General features: G+C 40.5%; 1 protein-coding gene across 8 annotated transcripts in view; it reads right to left on the bottom strand.

Annotated features, from left to right (window-relative positions):
• The window catches only part of tjp1b (tight junction protein 1b), a 171193-nt gene that overhangs the window by 9414 nt on the left and 141816 nt on the right, over positions 1 to 19963 (bottom strand). For 4 of the 8 annotated variants that reach the window (XM_057837889.1, XM_057837885.1, XM_057837884.1 and 1 more), the window contains 19 exons: positions 19342 to 19510; positions 19124 to 19268; positions 17504 to 17637; positions 17042 to 17147; positions 13107 to 13257; positions 11925 to 12033; positions 11625 to 11844; positions 10753 to 10937; positions 10575 to 10670; positions 10390 to 10472; positions 10104 to 10314; positions 9920 to 10020; positions 7979 to 8329; positions 6643 to 6858; positions 4850 to 5668; positions 1777 to 1868; positions 1447 to 1662; positions 1223 to 1359; positions 51 to 507 (listed from right to left, as the gene is read on the bottom strand). In XM_057837889.1, coding sequence (XP_057693872.1) covers positions 51 to 507; positions 1223 to 1359; positions 1447 to 1662; positions 1777 to 1868; positions 4850 to 5668; positions 6643 to 6858; positions 7979 to 8329; positions 9920 to 10020; positions 10104 to 10314; positions 10390 to 10472; positions 10575 to 10670; positions 10753 to 10937; positions 11625 to 11844; positions 11925 to 12033; positions 13107 to 13257; positions 17042 to 17147; positions 17504 to 17637; positions 19124 to 19268; positions 19342 to 19510 — 3998 coding nt within the window. Of the gene's footprint in view, positions 1 to 50; positions 508 to 1222; positions 1360 to 1446; positions 1663 to 1776; positions 1869 to 4849; positions 5669 to 6642; positions 6859 to 7978; positions 8396 to 9919; positions 10021 to 10103; positions 10315 to 10389; positions 10473 to 10574; positions 10671 to 10752; positions 10938 to 11624; positions 11845 to 11924; positions 12034 to 13106; positions 13258 to 17041; positions 17148 to 17503; positions 17638 to 18638; positions 18651 to 19123; positions 19269 to 19341; positions 19511 to 19963 lie in introns of all 8 variants that reach the window. The other 4 variants (XM_057837883.1, XM_057837888.1, XM_057837882.1 and 1 more) reach the window with 3 other exon arrangements.

Consider the following 19963-nt stretch of genomic DNA (forward strand, 5'->3'; position numbering starts at 1 on the left):
CTGGGAGGCGTCAGAACGCCACAGTACGCAAGCGGAACAGTGCACCTCACCTGACAGGAATGGCTTTGGGGATGGCGTTGATGTTATTGTGCTGGTATTTAGGCCTATTGTCCACAGTGCGGGTGAAGGTGTCCAGGCCGCTGTCGTGGTCTGGCAGCTGAGGTGACAGCTGCAGCTTCCCGTTGTTCGGCACGCCGGGGAGCTCCATTTTTACTTGCGTGTCGTTGGGCAGCAGGTTGTGGTTGAACTTAGGGCTCTCAAACTTGCGCTCGAATGGCCGTGCCGAGCTGGTGTACGGTTTGGGGACGTAGCGGTTGTAACCGCTGGGAAATGGAGCGGCCACGCTTTTCTGGGGCGCAACATCCGTGCCGTTGACAGGGGACTTGTCGGGGAGAGGCCTCGGGGGCGGGTAGCTCACAGGGGTGGCTTCGTCCCGGCTGACAGGTCGGAGGGCTGCCAGATCGGTTTTGGGATTGGGCGAGGTCAGCGGCTCAGGGATGGAATTCACTGGACAATAGAAAAGACAATCAATGTTTCACCTCCGTCAATAGCAATAGACGTTCAATCCATTTGAACTGGAAGGCCTGTCAGTAAGACACTGAATACGCAAGCACACTAGTGTCCAACTCAAGGCCCAGGGGTCAGATCTGGTCTGTTATGCCATTTCTCATGACCAGCTAAAGTAAATTATGTGCACTGACTTCATATTTCTATATTACTATACTACCAATGAAAGAGGAAAGACTACAGAAATTAGAGAATATTTAATCTTTCTTTTTCAAATAAAACATATTAAAAGAATTCAATTTTTTAAAATAAAGACATGTCTTTCCCTTTTTTTAAGAATAAAAAGGCAAGAGTATTAGCTGTTTTCCCCTTTTTAGTTTAATTGAAAAAGGTAAATCAAATACAAAGAAAAAAAAAACATTTAAAAATGGAAGCATTTACATTTTTTTCCTTTTTAAATTTAAAAACAAAATCAAAACATACATTTGAAAAAGTGAATATTTACAGTTTATTTAATCATCTTTTTTTAATTAAAAAAATGTCCAAAAGAAAGAAATACAGTATTTGCTATTAAGAGATGGAAAAAACAATGTGTCTAAACTCATCAACGATCAAAGTAGTTGGCAGCCCCTCCAGAGGAAGCCATAACTCTGATCTAGCCCTGGCGACAAGATGAGCTTGACATCCCTGCCTAGAGGGTCATTTGAGCGCTTACCATCAGTCGGGCTGAGTTTGGGCAGTGTATTGGGAGGGATGGCAGAACCGGGAGGTCCGTACTGAAAAGATGGGCTAATCTGAGGTAGAAGATCAAATCGCTTCTCCCCTGGACTCACTTTCTCAACAGATTCCACTCTAATTTAGGAGGACACAAGAAGAATGAGGGAGAACACTGGTGAATGTTGATTAGAGGCAAAATGAAAGCAGGGATTTTTTTCCTACCTGTTGTACGGGTATGACAGTTGAGCTGGTTTGGCCAGCTCGTGGAAGCGGTTCATGCCAGGATTGGGTTGGCCCGCCGTTTTGCTGTCAAAGCTTCGACGATCAAAGTAGGACAACTGTTTCCTGTAATACTCCTCGTCCTCCTCCGGGTCATAATGATTGCTACGCATGATGTCATCGAGCGGTTTTGTGTGAGGCCTCTGGGGCTCAGGAGCCCTACAGCGAAAGCAAACAAGAGTGAGGAATTACAACAACAAAAAAAACACAAAAACAACAACAAAAAAAACCTCCCTTATGCATCTTTGCTGTTATCTAATGACCACAATATACCTGTAAGAGGGCCTTTCTTGCTCCAAGTTGCTGAGGGAATTTGCCTTGAGGACAGGACCAGGTGCACTTGAAGGTTTGGGAACATCTGCTGGCTGAAAGATTTGGAAAAAAAAAAAAAAAAAAAAAAAAAAAAAAAAGGATAGTTTAGGATGAGAAAAGTATTGCTGATACTTTTCCTTAAAGGGACAGACATCTTTATCTTGTGCATCCTAGCAGACAGATTCATGTTTAATAAATTAAAAAGGAAAAACACAATGTTTCATTTTCCGATGTGTATCAGTGGAGAAAGACATACTGTATATAAAAGCCAGTTATTATTAAGTCATTGTCTTGTTAAAACATCAATTTCAAGTACTGTGAGTATTGTGACAATCAGAAGACATCAGCGTGAAACTAATCTATTTACAATAATCCCCCGCAAAGTTCCTCTGTGCACGTGCTGAAAATGCTACAATTTGTCAAAGAACTCGTTCAATGACCTAAAAAGGAATGGAGAAACATTTTGTGAACTGCTTAGAGTAAAATTCTTTTTGGGACCACGGGCTGCAGACTGTTTGTGAGATGGCCACTAAATGGTGAATTACCAGGGATCATGGATCGGTTTGCATAGGTCAAAAATACTTAAAGAGGTCATGTTGCCTTTTGCTGAAGAAGACATGCCGTTGAAATGGGTGTTTCAAAAAGTTGGTTGAAAAACAACAAAATGAATGTCATCGAGTGGCCAACCCAATCCCCGGACCTTAATCCAATCGAGAACTTGTAGGGTGATGTCAAGGAATGTAAATGAATTGTGGAATGTCATTAAGGTATCTTGTAGCGGAATATGAGTTTAAAGGTACCACAAGTTGGTTGACTCCATGCCAAACAGATGTGAATCAGTAATTAAAAAAAACTGTGGTCGTACATTACAGTAAATGTTAGTTTAGTGATTCAAATGATTGCTAAATCCTAGAAACAGAAAAGTTTGTACAAAATAGTTTTGAGTTTGTAAAGGCAACGACAGACACTGCAACTTTTTTGTTAACATATCCCTTGCTACTTGACCAATAGCACAACCTTAAAAAGTGTGCATATTGTATCATGAATACTGGGTAAGGGTGTAACGGTACACAAAAATCTCGGTTCGGTACGTACCTCGGTTTTGAGGTCACGGTTCTGTTCATTTTCGGTACAGTAATAAAACAAAATGCAAAATATAAATGTGCTAGTTGTTTATGACACACTTTTGTGCTTTCAGCAATAGGAACATTAGCCTATACAAAGCTAGAATTCTGCTCAAAAAGTACAGCGTATTTAAAGATAATAATCCAACAACAATTTGCCTTTCAGACTCCGCGTATTGGTCAGCTTTCTTTCTGAAAGAAAGAAGAAAAAAGAAGTCCTGTGCTAAAGAGAAAAGCAATCCCAATGACAAAGATTTTAACATGTATTTTACAAATGAAATGCCTCAATCATTTTTTTTTCTTATGAACGGTTTTCAAAAGCTTTATTGGTGGATTTTCTCAAGCGGCACACAAAAATTAATTTGTGTAAGCAGGATCTGTGTATTATTATTATTGAATTACAGGTGTTTTAGCTCATTTCAATTTATTCTGTTTAAATGGGCTATTATTTTATTATGTGTTTATATTTTACAAATGTGATTTAGTATTCATTTATATTGTTTATTTTATGTTGTATAACTTTAGTTCCTATGTGAATATTAGTTCCTACTTGTTTTGTTGTGGTCGGAGGGTTTTGTATTGAACACGGGGCCGTGTTGGTTATTATTATAGCAGAGAAGACAGCAGTAAATCAACAAAGACAAGTCAACTGCCACTCAAAAGAACTAATGGGACTCAAAAAGTGGGTTACGAATCACATATTAGTTTGAAAATCGACCGGATTCATCGTATTTTTACACGAGTGACTTCCGGTCTGCCCGATCCTAGCTAGTAATATTGACGCAGGAGGGCCGCGTCTCGGGTCAAATAATAAACTGCCGTGCGGCCGCACTGTGAATGATTTGCACTGGTTGATTGACTTTAACGCCCGCGTTTCACTGCGTTGCCGTGGCGGCCACGTTGTCGCGCCGTGGAAGTTTCTGGGTTATATACTGTCCTACCGTGTTGTTCCTCATTATAGTAGAGAAGACTGAGTTAATATAATCTACACAAAGAAACTGTAACCCGATCGACTCACAGCCTCGAAAAGTAAGGGTTACATTACGTCAGAAACTCGTTCAGTACGCCTCTGTTCCGAACCGAGCACCCCGTACCGATACGTTTCAATACAAATACATGTACCGTTACACCCTTAATACTGGGTATTGTTGGTTTTCTGAGAATCTACTTCACCCTCTGGTAACTTATTTGCCATTATGTAGCAATAAAAAAATATACCGAAAACCTGGATTAATGTGGTTTGTCACATCGGACTGCTATTATTTTGAAAACTACTGTAGATTGTCTTTACTGCAGAGTGTCACACCACTTTGACGTCCGAGGCAATTATTTTACTTTTTAAGGTCAATTCAAAAATTTTACAGGCTTTACTACTCTTTTGATGGGCTTTTGCACAATAGGTTTCTCGTTATAAAAGTGTTGCATTAAAAAGTACAAGGTAAAAGCTACAATTTTGATTCACATGCTTGCTAACTCTTAGTTTAGCTTTTAGTAAAAAAGACAATTTGGGAATAGTTGTCGCAAAATTCAACATCTATATTGTCACTGTACACTATTCCTTTCATCACTGTTTCAGACAGTGAACAGCTATGGGTAAAGATGTTGATGTTCAATTGTGGACTTAGTGTGTTGAATTTTCCGGTGTCATTTTTTGTGCTTAAACAATATTTGTATATAAAAGGTCTAAGAACTTCGTGATTTGCATACTTAAATACTTTGAGTAACCATCTTTCACTTAAAGATACTTTATACTAGGTGTTGTCTGTCCCTTTAACTCTGGTTGGCATCGATGGCGATCATTCACTACCAGGACTCCTACATTTGGCCTCTATTACCGTCAATGGCAGCCAATGAGTTCAATAGAGGACAGAACAGCACGATCACCTTATATTCATATAGTTGAAAGTTACCCTGAGAACGGAGGATTCGCCTTCCTTTGCCCGGTCCATGGAAACTGAACGTTTATTTTCAAACATCTTTACTCTGTTGAGCACCGACTGCGGTTTCATGGCTGGGTCTTCGTCCAGCTCTTCCCGTTGGAGAGGCGACAACGTCTTTGATCCAGGAGTGCCTGCTGACTCACTTGGGGACGTGAGTGTCTCTGTTTTAGGTGGGAGAATAGGAGGTTCAGAGTTTAGGGTGGGTTCGTGCATCCCTGCCTTGACGCTCCGATGAGGCCCCGTCATGTAGGAAGGCCTTGGAGCGGAGTCGCCATAGTACTGCTTGGGTGGTTCTGGAGATTCCACGGGAAAGTTGTGACTGTCCGCCTCATAAGGAGAGCGGGCATCGTAGTTTGCGGGGAGCGGCGGCGGAGGCAGTTCATCGTAACGGATGGGTTTACTGTGGCGCGGCCCGTATCCCACAGGTAGCGGGTCTTCGTATCGAGGCCGAGGCGGGCTGTAGTCCCTCCCGGGCCCATCCTCGTACGTTCGGAGGTTGTAGCCGACAGGTTGCTGGTGGCCGGGCTGGGAGGGCGAGGTCTGCTGGTCGTAGGGGGACCACTGCTCGTTATAATGAGGCACACGGTTCTCGTAGTGCACGTGAGGGTCAGCGTTGTGAGACTTTGGTTCCGGGTAGCCGCCCCTGTCGTAACCGTAAGGCGCGTGGTCGTATTCTCGGTATGGCTGCTTGTCCTGGTACAGCGGCTGGTGACTGTAGCTCATTGACTGCTTCATTCCGTGGTTCATCTGCACAGGATCGTCCATATTATATAGATCTTTCTTGTACATCTGTGAAGAAAGAATACTAAATAAATGATTTGGTTGCGTTATGACGGCGATGATGCTATGCTTTTAACCACTGTCGGGTTTAAAGAAAGAATGGTTGAGGACAAACATACCCAGCAAATATTTTCAAATTTTTAAATTCATAGAAGTCACATTTTCCAAATTACATAAGAGAAAATTGGCAAAGTGCAAATTAGACAAGCAAACATTTGCTATTATTTTTAAAACAGTTCCGAATGCCAATTTGACAAGATGCCTTTCAAGAATGTTGATCATCCATATTCATATGGGCTTTCTTTTTTCCATGTTTCATTACCAAAACCAATTCTTTTCTGAAAGGCCTCATCTCAAACACATGATGTGTAGCCTGTAGACAGCAAATTGAGTTACAGCACTTCCTATGGAAGAAAGTTCCTTGGTTTATTGATCAGCTTAGAACAAAGAATAAAAAGTGAATAACTGAGTTTTCTGTTCCATAGGGAGAAATGTTTAAGAGAAATCATTATCAAAAGTGCTGTCTGCAGGTTAGCTTTCATCATGCACATTCAGTTTGGATCTAATGCAATGTCAAACTACTGGCACTACAACACAACACACATACAATAATGCCACTCAAAGTGCTTTTTTTTTTAATTAATCTACAGAAGAGAGTTAAAACTAAAAAGAAACCCAAAACTTTTAGAGCCATGCAAAGGAAGTCAAAGGCAAGAGTTAAAGCTGGCTGTGGATGGTCTTCACCCTGGTCAAAGACTCCGAGTTACCAGTCCTTCTGGTCTCCCAGGTTTCACCATTGTGCATGTGGACAAGTACGTCACACATTGTCTGGGAGCCAGAGGCACACGGTGGGCTCAGTGAGGCACACAGTGTGGGCGATTCATGCAGAGAGCAAGTGGAAAGCGTGTGCGAGAAGACAGGCAGTTAAAACGGCAGACTGAGGCCCAGGCCCGGTCCAAGTGGGCAGTTCAAACAGCAGGTACCTTTGCTTCTGGACCGGGTGGTCCAGCCGGGTGGGGTTCATATGGTGGTGGAGGGGGATGAATAAGCTCAGGGGCAGGGCTGGGGCTGCTAAGAGAGTCAGCCTGAGGAGCTACGGCTGCAGCGGGGGGCTCCTCGAGCTGCAAAGCCTCTAGCGGTACAGGCTGATCAACAGCAGGGGGCGCTACCGCCGCTGCAGGCAGAGAAGCCTCCTCTTGCTGTTAAAAGACATTTACAAACACAGCTTTCCAAGGGCACACAAAGTAAAACCCAACACCTCAACATTCCTTCTTATAATGGCTGCACAAAGCTTTTGCAAATGTCTGCTTGGATCACATAAAAAGCCAGTAGCTTCAAAAAGAAGTAGAAACTCCGGTACTCATATATTATCTGGTAACTTGCAATCTAACTTGTTTTTAATGCTTAGGCTATGTCCATAATTTATTTAAAACAAAGTAGTATTATCACAAACCTGAGCCATCCCACTGAAACCAGACACTTTGGGTGAAAATTTGAAAAAAAAAAAAAAAAAAAAAAGAGATACTGGCGCCACCTGACTGATCCACATATTTACCAACAAACGCAGAGAAAGCCAATAAAAAAAAAAAAAACTGACTTTTGGGTATTTTATTTGTCTTGTCAATGCTTATAAAGAGTTTGCTTGCAAAAAAACAACAAAACAAAACAAAATAACACGCAAACATGATAATATGCAAACCTACAAGTGAACTTTTCTGAGGTGATAGTTTATTCGTAAAACTTACATTAAAAAATAGTGTCTGGTTTTGGAGGCATGGATCATATATTGTTCATTAACTATGCAATTGGAAAGAAAAAGTCCTCAAGACAAACCGGTTCAGGAATACTACTGCTAAGTGTTATGCCCTTTTAGCCACCATAGTGTGCAACATAATTTTTTATTTCAGAATCAACCATTCCATACCACAAAATGTACAAATATGGAACACTGAATGCTATGAGACGCATAATGCTTGTTAAAAATTGTTCATTTGCTCGTAGAGACTTCAAAGCTTACATTTTAAAATGATTACCCTCATTCAAGTTTAATTTGACTTATTCAAACTGTTTCTTTAGAATTTGTCATGAGCCAAGTTGACCTAAATGTTATTCAGTCAGCAAAGCACAGCTTGCATGTGGAGAAAAGGGCAACAGCGCATATAAAAATCAATAGTCATTCTTTATTCAGTGTGTGGCCATGGTGTTAGCCAACAACCAAGATGATAAAAGGCGGTCCCCTCTACTAAAGAGGTACCTATGCCGTATATTTATCCGCATAAGCGGCCGCACTACAGGTGTTTAGGGTGCTAGCAACATTACCTGCTGCGGGGATGGCAACTTGAAGCCAGTGGAGTCTATCCGATTAGCCGGGTCAGACGGCACAGGGTGCTGGTATCCAGGGTAACCAGGGGTGTCCTGAATGACGGGTGGGTCTTCCCTCACAGGTTCAGAAGACCGAGTGATGGCAGGCTCTGTCGGCAGACCGACCTCGTCATTTAGGGTCTCGTCCAGCTCCTGGTCCGTGTACGCTCCACCCTCTGTGTCTGTGTCCTCGTAGTCTGACGTGTGGCGGCTGTCGGTGCTATACATGGAGTACTCGCTACCTGGCGCCGACAGGTAAGACAGACGGTCGTCGTGGATATCCAGGTCGTCTTCTGTTGTGCCATCCGCCTGAGGAGAAACCATTCTCTGGATCACGACTCGCCCTGCTTTGTAGGGGTGTAATGATACATCGATCTGGATGGAAACATCGGTTGAAGGCACTTGTATCGATTTAAATTGCGGCAGACTTTGTAATATCGGCAAATATCACATTGATGTCCAAAGAATCAGTATCGGAGTTTCATGAAATTGGTGACTTACACCCCTAGTTCAACTAAGAGGCGTCAATCGGGATCAATTTGTTAAGCAAACATTGTTCAAATTGATAAAAATTAACATCTTTAAGATCTGTCACTTTGTTAACAAGAATGGTTGTCATTCAGATGTTGGAAACATTTTCGCAATAAAATTGTCAAAAACGTCAACATTGCTTTGTTGTTGGTGAAATGTAACTGTTGTGTTTAATACGTGCATAATATCATTAGGAGTGGGAACCTCTTGGTACCTCACGATACGATACGATTTGCGATACAAAGCTCACGATAACGATGATCAGACAATACGATTATCGATACATTGGACAGGAAATCATTCTCGGAAATTCTACAAACAACTAATGAACAGAAAAACAAGCTTCTGCTGTGAATTGGAATGAGTTTATCACTTGTAGACGTCCAATCCATTTGAACCGGGAGGGTGGCAGCGAATCTGCCATCCCTCCCACTTCAAACGGATTGAACGTCTATGGCCGTCAGTGACAGCCAATGGCAGGCAATGAGGTAATTTTGGGCCATTTAAGGTCATTCACCTGTTGATTTTCAGTTACTTCCTGTTGATTTTGGGGTATTTTATGGGTCACTTCCTGTTTATTTTGAGTTACAGAACAGGAAGTGACCTGGGAATCACCCGAATCAATAGGCAGTGACTCAAATTCAACAGGAAATGACCTGTAAATGCCCTGAAAATCGGACAGAATAACTGTAAATGCTCTGGTTTCGAATGACCAAACGTTCCCAGTCTAAATGATTGGGCGTCGAGCACCATCAATGAAGCCTTATAGTTAACTGAGACACTATTATGGTGGAAGATTTTGGTAGCAACTTGTTGGCTCCCCCCCTTTTTTTTTTCTTTCCTAAAACAGTGACACCTTTTTACTATTTAAAACTATCTCGATTCTTGGCAGGAGCATATCGATAACCTTTTGGGATACAAAGTATCACGATATATCACCATTTCGATATATTGTCACACCCCTAAATATCATATTAAACCATCTGATTGCAATCAAAGAGTGACAGACTTTGTACTATCAGGTAATATTGTATCATTGTCCTAAGAATCTACTGTATCTCGTATTGTATCTTCATTAAATGGCGATTTCTCCCTAGTGCTGTTACACATTCCCCCCCCCCAAAGAACGACAGATTTACCTTGAAACTATTGCAATAAATGATCGTGTCGTTTTACTAGTGATAGTGTTTTATTTTTGTTTTTTAATATGCTGGTGCTGGCATAATATTCCAATGTGGATGATAAGTAAAATTTGAAAAAACTATCTAAAAAACTAGTAATTATTGTGACAAGACTAAGTACCTATTACCTACCCTATCGCTTGTAGCATATTAGAGATTTCCGAAATCCAAGACATTCACTGCTCACCTTTCCCTCAGACACCCACACCAGCTGGTTCTGTTGCTGCTGGATTGTCTCTTTAAGAGCACCGTACCAACCGTCATTCATATTGTTCAAGTTAATGGTGGCTGTAAAAAGAGAATTTGCGGTAATTATTGGAAAGGAAATAACTCAGCTTTTTACTGGCTTTTAATATTCTGTGGCCACTCACTTGTGAACAGGTGATGATTGTTCTTCCTCAGTTTGATGGCTCGCTCATACAGTTTCCTGGCACTTTTCCTGGATTCTGGACACAACCTTGTCCTCATGTTCTTCACACCCTGCTTGTTGTCGGGATTTAGGAAGACTACGATTGGGTACCACTGAGCATAGTTTAGTCTGTCCACCGCATTTGGGGTGATGTCCAGCACAGCGTGTTTGTCCTTGAAAAGAGAACAGAAAATGAATGTGAGTTAGGGTGATTAAATAAGAACTACCCATGCAGGATATCTGCTCACTCTATCTATGATTTGTTTGATGGTGTGAAGACGTATGATTCCTGAACTTCTCTGGTCTGTTCCTGCATCTCTGGGCTCACTCTCTGAAAAATATAAGGAATAATATTACGCGAAAATTTAAAATACACTCATTAGCTGCCATAATGTAGTTCTTACAACTTGTATTCAAAACATGTTCAACTTACTTGCAAGCTCAAAAAGATCTGGCTCTTCTCTAGAGAGTTTTTCACGCGCAACGTCAGCAATAGGTCCAAATATGACCACAGGTCGTAGGAAACCAGCTAAAATGACACAGAAATAATGTAGACTTTTCCAAAACAGATGTGATATTTACATTTTGTGCACTACAGTCAGATTTGTCACCTTCTCGCAATACAACTCTCTCATAGGCTGGGAACTTTGTCTGCACCGGCTGTGAAGAAAGATCTTCTCTGCTTTTCCTGAGGTTCCTCTTTGAACTGCGAAGACCCCGGAACCTCCAGAAGTCTGCCCTGTCGCCCCCGGCTGTTTTGGGGAGTGTATATTGCACGCTGGAGAGCTGCTCCGCTCTATTGACATATCGCAGGGAGGCAGAGAGCACTTGACGCAAAAGGTAATGGATGTGTCATCTACTTAGCATTGTTAATCTCAAAAACTGCCAGCTACAAAGAGCATTTCAAGGAAATGACAGATTTGAAATAAATAAAACAGTACACCCCATGTTTCATTTTAAATGTCTATTTTGTTTAGATGTCATATTTCCTGATAATGTAAGTTTCCGTTGCACTTAACACTGGGGAACACAATTTTTGGACAACTTTTTGGGTGCAGCATCCAAAACGGATCTTAGTTTGTCTCTATAGGATACCCATTTTCTTAAAAAAAGAAAAAAAATCTGTACATGATTTATGGCTTGTTTAAAAAAAGAAAATACAAATATTGACATAGAATCAAATATGATCTAAACTACAATGTTTATTTAACACTATTACGTTTTTAGAAAGGATACGGCTACTTAGTCATAATTGTGTGCAAGTAGCAACAATACAGCAAGCGGATAAACTGTGGGGAACAGAATTTGATGTGCTAAAAAAATAATGACTAATTTTGGAATGAGAATCACAGTTTTAGTTTTAATCAGCATAAAAATAAAACGTAACAAAATTTATGTAATCTAATACAAGAACTGCTTCTTCTACAAAGATTATAATACATCATTTTGACATTGTTATCTGTTTTTGTGAAAATAAGATCACCTGTTTTTGTTGGGGATGATGCCCCTCTCCACCTCCTGATGGTTCTTGCCAATGCGAATAGCAAGCCAGGAACCCAACTTGCCATTGTAGAGTGTATCCACCACACGGAACACTTCGCCCTTGTTAAAGCTTAACCCGTATGGAGATTCCTTCTCATACTCAAAGTGGGTCCGGATATAAAAGGAGTCACCCACGTCAGACTCCACAATCCGCCGATAAACTTCAAAAAGAAAAACAAAACAAAACAAAACAACAATAATTAAACCTGATCCAAAATATATTTTAGCATTATTGTCTTACCATCTTTCTTCTTCTGAGCCAAAATGGTGACCTCTTCACCTTTAGGAAGATCAAGGAGGAACAGCACTGCCTCCTCTCGGATAATGTTTGCAAAATCGACGTTGTTTACCTGCAATGACGAAAACCACATTTTTTGTTTTCTGACAACAAAATACACATTACACACCAACAAAATTTGTTCCATTCATTCTTACCAATTTTCAACTCAGACCCACAAAAACTTTTGGTACCACTAAAAATCTTTAATGGCTGTCATTCTTTTTCCACCACAAAAAAAATATAGATCCCCCCAAATCAACAAGAATTGTCCTAGAAAATGATCCAAAAACAATAAGGAAACACCTAATATCAACAAGAAGTGAAATGAAAATGGGACCTACAAATGACCCAGAATCAACAGGAAGTGACCCAGAATTAGAGGAAGTGACTTGGTACTGCCTGATAATTAACAGCAAAATCAACAGGAAGTGACATGATATCAACCTGTAAATTCCCCCAAATCAACCCGGCAATGCTCCAAATGAACAGTAAATGACCCAGAATTGCGTCAACATCGACACCAATTGGCCAGGAATTGCTCCAAAATCACTTAGTTTTACATCACTCCATGCGTTTTCAGACTCGCGACCAGCATGAAAGCATTCTGATGCAATATCTCCAGAAAATGCATTTTCAAGTTTTTGTTTTTCCGTGAAAACATTCATTTTTTGTGCATTAATGTACAGTGTTAGTCAGCCTATTTCAACACAAGAGCATGATGGAGGGTACAAATATTTACATTCCAAGCTCAGTAATCCTTATTGCGAGGGAAACTATTTTTCTGCAGTGGAAGAATTCAAACCATTCCTGATACTGGTGGTGTAACACAAAACGATTTAGGGCTACATGTAAATAGTACAAAAGTGAAGGAAAGTTTTTCTGTTGTTTGTACTTCCCAAGTCACTGCTAAGAGACTGGTCAAGAGGTACAAGAATTCTGAGGCCAGCATTGTGTACAGGGAAGAAAAAAAACAAAACAGGAGTGCTTGAACTGCATACATAATACAATTCACAGTCACTCAGCACTCCCTAGTGTTCATACAAAGGAAAGGAAGACACCGCATTCATCGAAAATACCAGATTGTCAATAACACATGAATCTTAAAATGTTTAATTCTGGTTAAAAAAAAATATATATATGTACCCTGAGAATTTGATCACCCTCCTCCAGGCCCTCCTTTGCAGCTGGGCTATCCTCCAGCACTCCAGCAACAAAGATGCCAACATCATTCCCTCCTGCCAGCCGCAGTCCCACACTCTCACCCTTTTTGAACTTTACCAGTTTCATGCTTGGCCTAAAAAACAGAGGACAAAGAAAACAGTCAGACTTTATTACACCATATTCTTTAACTTTTTTTCTTTAACTTTTGCTTGAACTTTTGTTTTTTCCAAAACAAAGTGAATTGTGAGTGAATTACTGAATGTTTTCCTGCCTTGTGTTTCTTCAAATTTTATTTCAATTTGAGGGGAAAGCACAGTAACAGTGACGATAATGAAAGTACTTCGTCAACAAACAATTTTTCATGACTATGACAAGCTAAAAACGTGGCTTGGGAGACTAGTACATAACGAGAAGAATGCCAATTTTCGTCTGACGAGACAAAAATGTGACGTTTTGGTTAAATGTTTACAATGTGGGACATTTTCATAGTGTGCGTGTAGTATGTTGGCTTGAATCGTGGCAGTGTTTGTGGCGTGTCACCGGAGTTTAGGATGTGTCTCAAGCCAGGCTGCGCTCCATCTTGCTTGTTTGGAAACATGGTAAGATTTGTTTACTTATCTTGGCAAGAGAGAATATTAAATGGTGCCTTAGCCTTTAAAGGTCTGTGCTGAGTGATCATCAGACGCTAAATGTAATCCTAGCGTTAGCGTAGCATTAGCATTACCTTCGGAATGTTGAGCATCCTCTTAAAACACTGGCCAGTCTACAGTATGTTAAGTGTTCGGCCAACTTTAAAAAAAAAAAAAAAAAAAAAAAAAAACTAACACACAGTTCGTGGCTTCTAGGTAGGGTCAATGAAAAATAATGTACTGCTTTTCCTGCTGAGTGTGTATTATAATCACAAATTTGGCGGTGTCTTTGTAGACAATACAATATGTGCTCGTCTGTCTATACAGCAGGGGTGTCCAAACTTTTTGCAAAGGGGGCCAGATTTGGCGTGGTAAAAATGTGGGGGGCCGACCTTGGCTGACGTCCTTTACGTAGAACAATATATTTAAGGAAAAATTAGCAAGCCATTCAGTGTGTCACATTTGCTTTATTATTTTTTTAATGAATAATTTCAATAATCTCGCAACTAGCCTTTGCGGCATTCTCTTTAGACTCTCGGGCTCTTGCGAAATACTGCTGTAAAATTAAACTAGCTTCAAGTTGCTTCAATTTCTCGCTGCGTATCTTCCCTGTAATCTTGTCATACATGTGAGCGTGTCTTGTTTGGTAATATCGCCTCATTGAAATCTTTAAAAACAGCGACTGTCTCTTTGCAAATAAGGCAAGGCACAGTTGTTGCGTATTTTACTGAAGAAATAGTCCAATTTCCATCTATCCTTGAAGCGTCGGCTTTTTTTGTTGTCACCATTTTAGAAAATTTGGAAGTAGAGGGTCACACGGAGTAATGTTGCTTAGCCCTTAAATACCTGCAACATGAAGCAATTATCAGAGAAGCCCAAAATTTGAAAAATAGGTCCTAATGAAACCTTTTTTTTTAAATTTATGGAAAGAAAAGTCAAAATGAATATGTGTAATAAGCGCTCTAATGTCTATAACCCATGCTAAATCATGTTTTTTTCTCATGGAACCTGCAGATGCATGTGTTGACTTGCATCCATATATATATATATTTTTTTTTTCAAAAAGAAATGTCAAAATTCTAAATTAGTCTGAAAATCATGAAATTTTAGGTGATACATTTGGCAATAAAGGGTTAAAGTGCTGCTGCCTTTTAGTGGGTAAACGAGGAGCAGCATTTCGTGTGTAAGCTACTTCATATGCTGGTTGCAGTACTGCTGACCAATTTATTAAGTCTGTGTGTGGGTCAGATGTTATTGATTTTATGACAGAGGGTGGGGGCCGGAAGAAATTTGACCGCGGGCCGCATTTGGCCCCCGGGCCGAACTTTGGACATGCCTGCTATACAGTATGTTCATTTGAAATCGTTGGAAAACTTGATTTACTTTTGGACTAAAACATTTGAATTTTACATAAGAAAACATTTCGAAATGACTAAAATATATGTAATGTAGTAATAAGTGTTCTCGTTCAAAAGACTATGACAAAAATTAAAGGGGCTGCCAAAACGCTGGTTTCAATGGCAGTATAAGAGAAAGTATAAAATGCGTGCACCAATCACAATTTTCTGACCGGTCACCGATTTTTCAAAAACCTGACCTACCAATCCCCCCTTTTTTTAAATAGATGACAACATGCACCTTTAATTTCCCAATCAATCTTGTTTTGTTTAACTTTGAACAATATCTGTTAATCAAGACTGTCTTTTAACTCTGCATGCAGTAGTTTTTCCTGAAACTAATAATTGAAAATTGGAAAAAAAAAAGTTCTACCCAAACTCCAAACTAATATCTTCCTTTATTACAAAAAACATGTAAATTCAGCCTTAATGTGGGGTACAAAACGAGAATCAAGAGGTTTAAGGCAATCAATAAATTAATTTTCTGGTGAAGGGAACTACTAAATTATCATTATCTGGTCTGGAAGTCTTTACTGTTGCATATCTTAATACCTTATAATCAGGGGTGCACATATTTTTTTTGCCCAGGTTCTCAGAGGAGGACCTTGGTCCTCATTGAGCTTGAGAGCCGACCCGCCTGATGCGATAAAATTATGACAAGCTGTACTTAGAGCCAATTAACTTTAATTAATTACATTAACAATTAATGCTTGATTAACATCAACTGGCACAACAAAATTGCCATTACTTTAAAGTGAAATGTAAAGAAATAAACATAAAAGCACCAATCCAAAATAAAGGGCATTATGCGGCTCCCATATTAACTCCAAGCCTTTGTAAAAGTGGGATGTCCTCCTCAAAAGACCTCATTGAACGTGCATATTTAGCTTTGTAAAATGCGAACAAAAACAAGTTTGTCAGTGCATGGCGCTGTTTTCATTACCTTTATTCCGCCACTTGTCCATAGGGCGAGCGGGGTCCAGTCTGACATCGATAGTTTGCTTAATTGCCACATGCTCTGTTTTTTCGTGCTTTTCAAAGTTTGGATGGCTGAAATTCTTTGACCCTACATAAAATGCGCTGCTCTTATCAGCGACATTGGGATTCTCACGGCACATTTTGTACCGCATTTCCGTGCGAGAATCATTTACTTCTAGCCATGGTACCTCCTGCACCCACTTTTCAGCAAAAGTCCTTTTTTTCCCGGTAGCTCCGGTGACGTCTCTTTCGTCTGTCTGTCTTTTGACGGGGGTGGGGGAACACGAAATAATCACTCAGTAGGGCCTGTCTCTTCGACATTTTGAGAAGCTATTTTCTCGTGTCCGCCGCCAATACAGTGGTCAGCCATCGGTACGCAAAAGCGTATGGAAGCCGTTGAGGGCCAGCGCGTTTGTATACGTCCAGTACGCATGCGTGCATGCGGACCACTTATGTGCACCCCTGCTTATAATGCTGGAACAGTCTGAATGTGAGCCAAATGTAAGCATTCACAAAACAGTTATTATCTGGCTGAATTCAGTCACAAAGGATAGACAAGAGTAATGAGGCCATCTAGCAGCAACAAAACAGTTACTAGACAGTGACTTTATGGAACGCCAATGCAAATTCCACTGCTTCCCACATTGACATGGTAAACAGCGGCAGACGTTGCAGTCATGAATATTTTGTTACGGTTGTGAAAATATAAAAATACCCAACAAGTGCACTTATATGCCAATATTAATCACCACGAACATCCATAAATACTAAAGGGGTAATGTGGCTAACTGACTGTAGACACGATTGGCGGACATATTTTTAGTGCTCGACCAATCATTGATAACCTCAAATTCATAAAATTGGCTCCGCCAACCGATTGATCGATGAACCTTTAGTTTACACTTAGGATTACCGAAGAATGCTGTCATCGTGAGCAACACTTGGCACGGGGGCATCAGATGGGCTGACGGGCAGGTCCACATCAGGTTGACCAGGCTGGGCATACACTGGCTTCGGCTCTGTATAATAGAGACAAACTTAAAAAAAAAAAAAAAAACACATGCACTCACAATAATGGTAACAAAAAGTGAAGGCACACAATGTCCTGAGCAGAGAGGACAAACAGACAAGAAGGAGAGTGCTGCAGGCGGGAATGAGACGTCAGACTAAATAAGATCATATGGTTTATTTTCACTTGGCTCTGGGCATGTTAAGCTTAGCTCAGCAGGCGTCTGAAGCTGAACTTTTTCTTGGAATTCATGTATTAAAAACGGGGGGAAAAAGGCAAATTAAGATTTCTGACTAAAGAGCTGTGGCATATGACAGAGAAAACACATTGAGGAAAAAGTGGATTGAAAAGGCGTGTGTGCCTGACCTGGGAGCGGTGGGAGTTGTTTCTCGTCTCTAACAAGAACAGGTTCTTTCGGTTTGGGTAGAGGAACTTCCTCTGGAAGCTTTGCTGGTGTTGAAGCCCCTTTTGATATCCTCTCCTCATCTCGACTTCTGTGACTGAGGTGGGAAAAAAATAGTTCAGTTCACCATCAAGACCTTGGAGGCAATAGGAAAAAGAGGACTGGATTACACTGAACAATAAATTCATGGATACTCCCCGGCTCCAGAAGCTGCAGAAAAAAATAATTACAGAGCACTTTAACAGCTGGAGTCTGAGGCAGTGTCTTGAACTTTTGAAGGTCACAACTTCCCTCTTTAATATGTTCTATTTATAGAGCATCTTTATCTTCCTTCTTCAAGGTGAACATGCAGACACTTAACACTGAGTGAAAGGAATGTATGCCTCTCCTGAAAAAATATCCTTCATTACAAGTCGCCATCAGGCTCTAATAAACAGTCGAGATTGGAAACGTCACCAAATGAAGACATCAACCCACCACCTAGCTTACATCAAGGCTGGCATGTGAATTTACACAATGTTGCCACATACAACTGAGTGATGTCAACAAAATTGGCATTTTGAATTACTGCTCCAGTGCTTTGGAGGCCCCACTTAAAGACATTTATTCAGTCCCTTTATTAACTTCACTTATCAACAGATCATTCCCTCGTAGAGGAACATTTTGTATAGAGTTCATCCATCAAAATAGGGGAAAATAGACTCAGATCCTTGGTTGCAGTTCACAAAATATTTGTTGGAAGGATTGCTTTGAGTGACTCCTCAAAAATATAGATCTACTTCATGCTTTAAATCCGGGGTCTCCAAACTTTTCCACATAGGTCTGCAGTGCGTGCATGATTTCATTCCAACAAAACAAGATGACACCTTTTCACCAATCTGGTGTCTTACAAATGTAATAATTTGATTGAAGTCAGGTGATGCTTGTTTTAGCAGACTGTCTAAGCTCGATTGGTTAGAACAAAAACCAGGACCCACAGCGGTCCTTGAGAACCAGTCCGAAGACCCCTCCTTTAAATGGGTATATTTACAGTACGCTATTACACTAAATATTACTAGCTACAACTATTGTTACATTTTACATGAACCATAAACTCACGGTATTCTCCAACTGGTCACGATAGGGAAAAAGAAGGTAAATCACATTAATGTAGAGAAAAATCGCATAAACAGTACTGATTAATAAAAATGCTAATTTTACATGTCCATGGAAACAGAAGTTCCAAAACCATATTGATTAGGTTGACGTGTGTTAGTCTAATAATTTTACAATAACATTTACAATATTTACAAAAGACAAAAAGTCCAGCACCAACAACTTCTGCCGAGTCCGTATAAAGCGGCTAACTGCTAGCATGCTAATACAAACAACAACTGAAATAACACTGCAGAGTTTAAAACATCTCAGCTGATTAATATTGCCTGCCTGTAGCTACTTTCAATGCAGCAAGCAATAACGACAAATTAAGTTAAGAAAAATAATTGACCAGCTCAAGGCTGCGCAGGACACCGGTACAGTCCTGCAGAAATTAGGATGTATGGCCATCCTTAGCTGGAACATATTTTTTGAGTTACTGTTTTTACCTGCCATTGCTTATTTGAGGTGGCGAATGTCTGGAGTGCTCAGAGGGTTCCGATCGTCTGTCCGGAGAGCGGGAGCGGCTGCTTCTAAGTCTGTCATGCGATCGATTGGAATGGTCTGATGCAAGAGAATGGATATCTGAAATGTCTAATTACAGACACACGTGTTGCTGTTAAATAGCTGCATTCAGTGAGCGTTGAACACTCGACAGCACTCTTACCATCTCTGTCAGAGGCGTTGGCTGAAGGAATGCTGTCATCAAGGTCAGGGATGTTCAGCAAAGTCGCCCTGTCGTCCCTCTGAACAACCATTTTTAGCTTGCCCTTTGACCTTTCTATCAGCTTCTTGGCATCAATCAAGGAGAGGTTCTCCGTCACTGTGCCGTTGATCTATGAGAATCACAAGACGGATCGGTATCTATGACGTGTCATTTTTTCCAGCAGCCAGTTATTTTTTGTTCATCCCGTGATTTTCAATTAGTAGCGTATTTAATGTTCATGATTGGATACAGATCAACAGCAAGTGGCCATCCATTTGAGTGAATCCAAATTTAACTCCTTCACTGCTATTGATGGCGTTAGACGTCCAATCCACTTCAACTTGAATGATCGCTGCCAGATGTCCCAATCAAAATGGATTACACATCTATCGCCATTAATGGCAGCCAATTAGTTAAAACAGCGAACAGTCCTGATTGAGCAATCGATTGAGAAATTTACAGTTCAGAAAATACCTGTTAAGGCACATACTGTTATTTTATTTGCAGTGCAAAAACAGTGGAGATTCTGGAGACACATCAGGCTGCATCTGTAAGTACTGTTATGCAACATTTGACAGCACAG

The sequence above is a fragment of the Corythoichthys intestinalis genome, chromosome 5 (assembly GCF_030265065.1).
Source record: "Corythoichthys intestinalis isolate RoL2023-P3 chromosome 5, ASM3026506v1, whole genome shotgun sequence".
Taxonomy (NCBI): Eukaryota; Metazoa; Chordata; class Actinopteri; order Syngnathiformes; family Syngnathidae; genus Corythoichthys; species Corythoichthys intestinalis.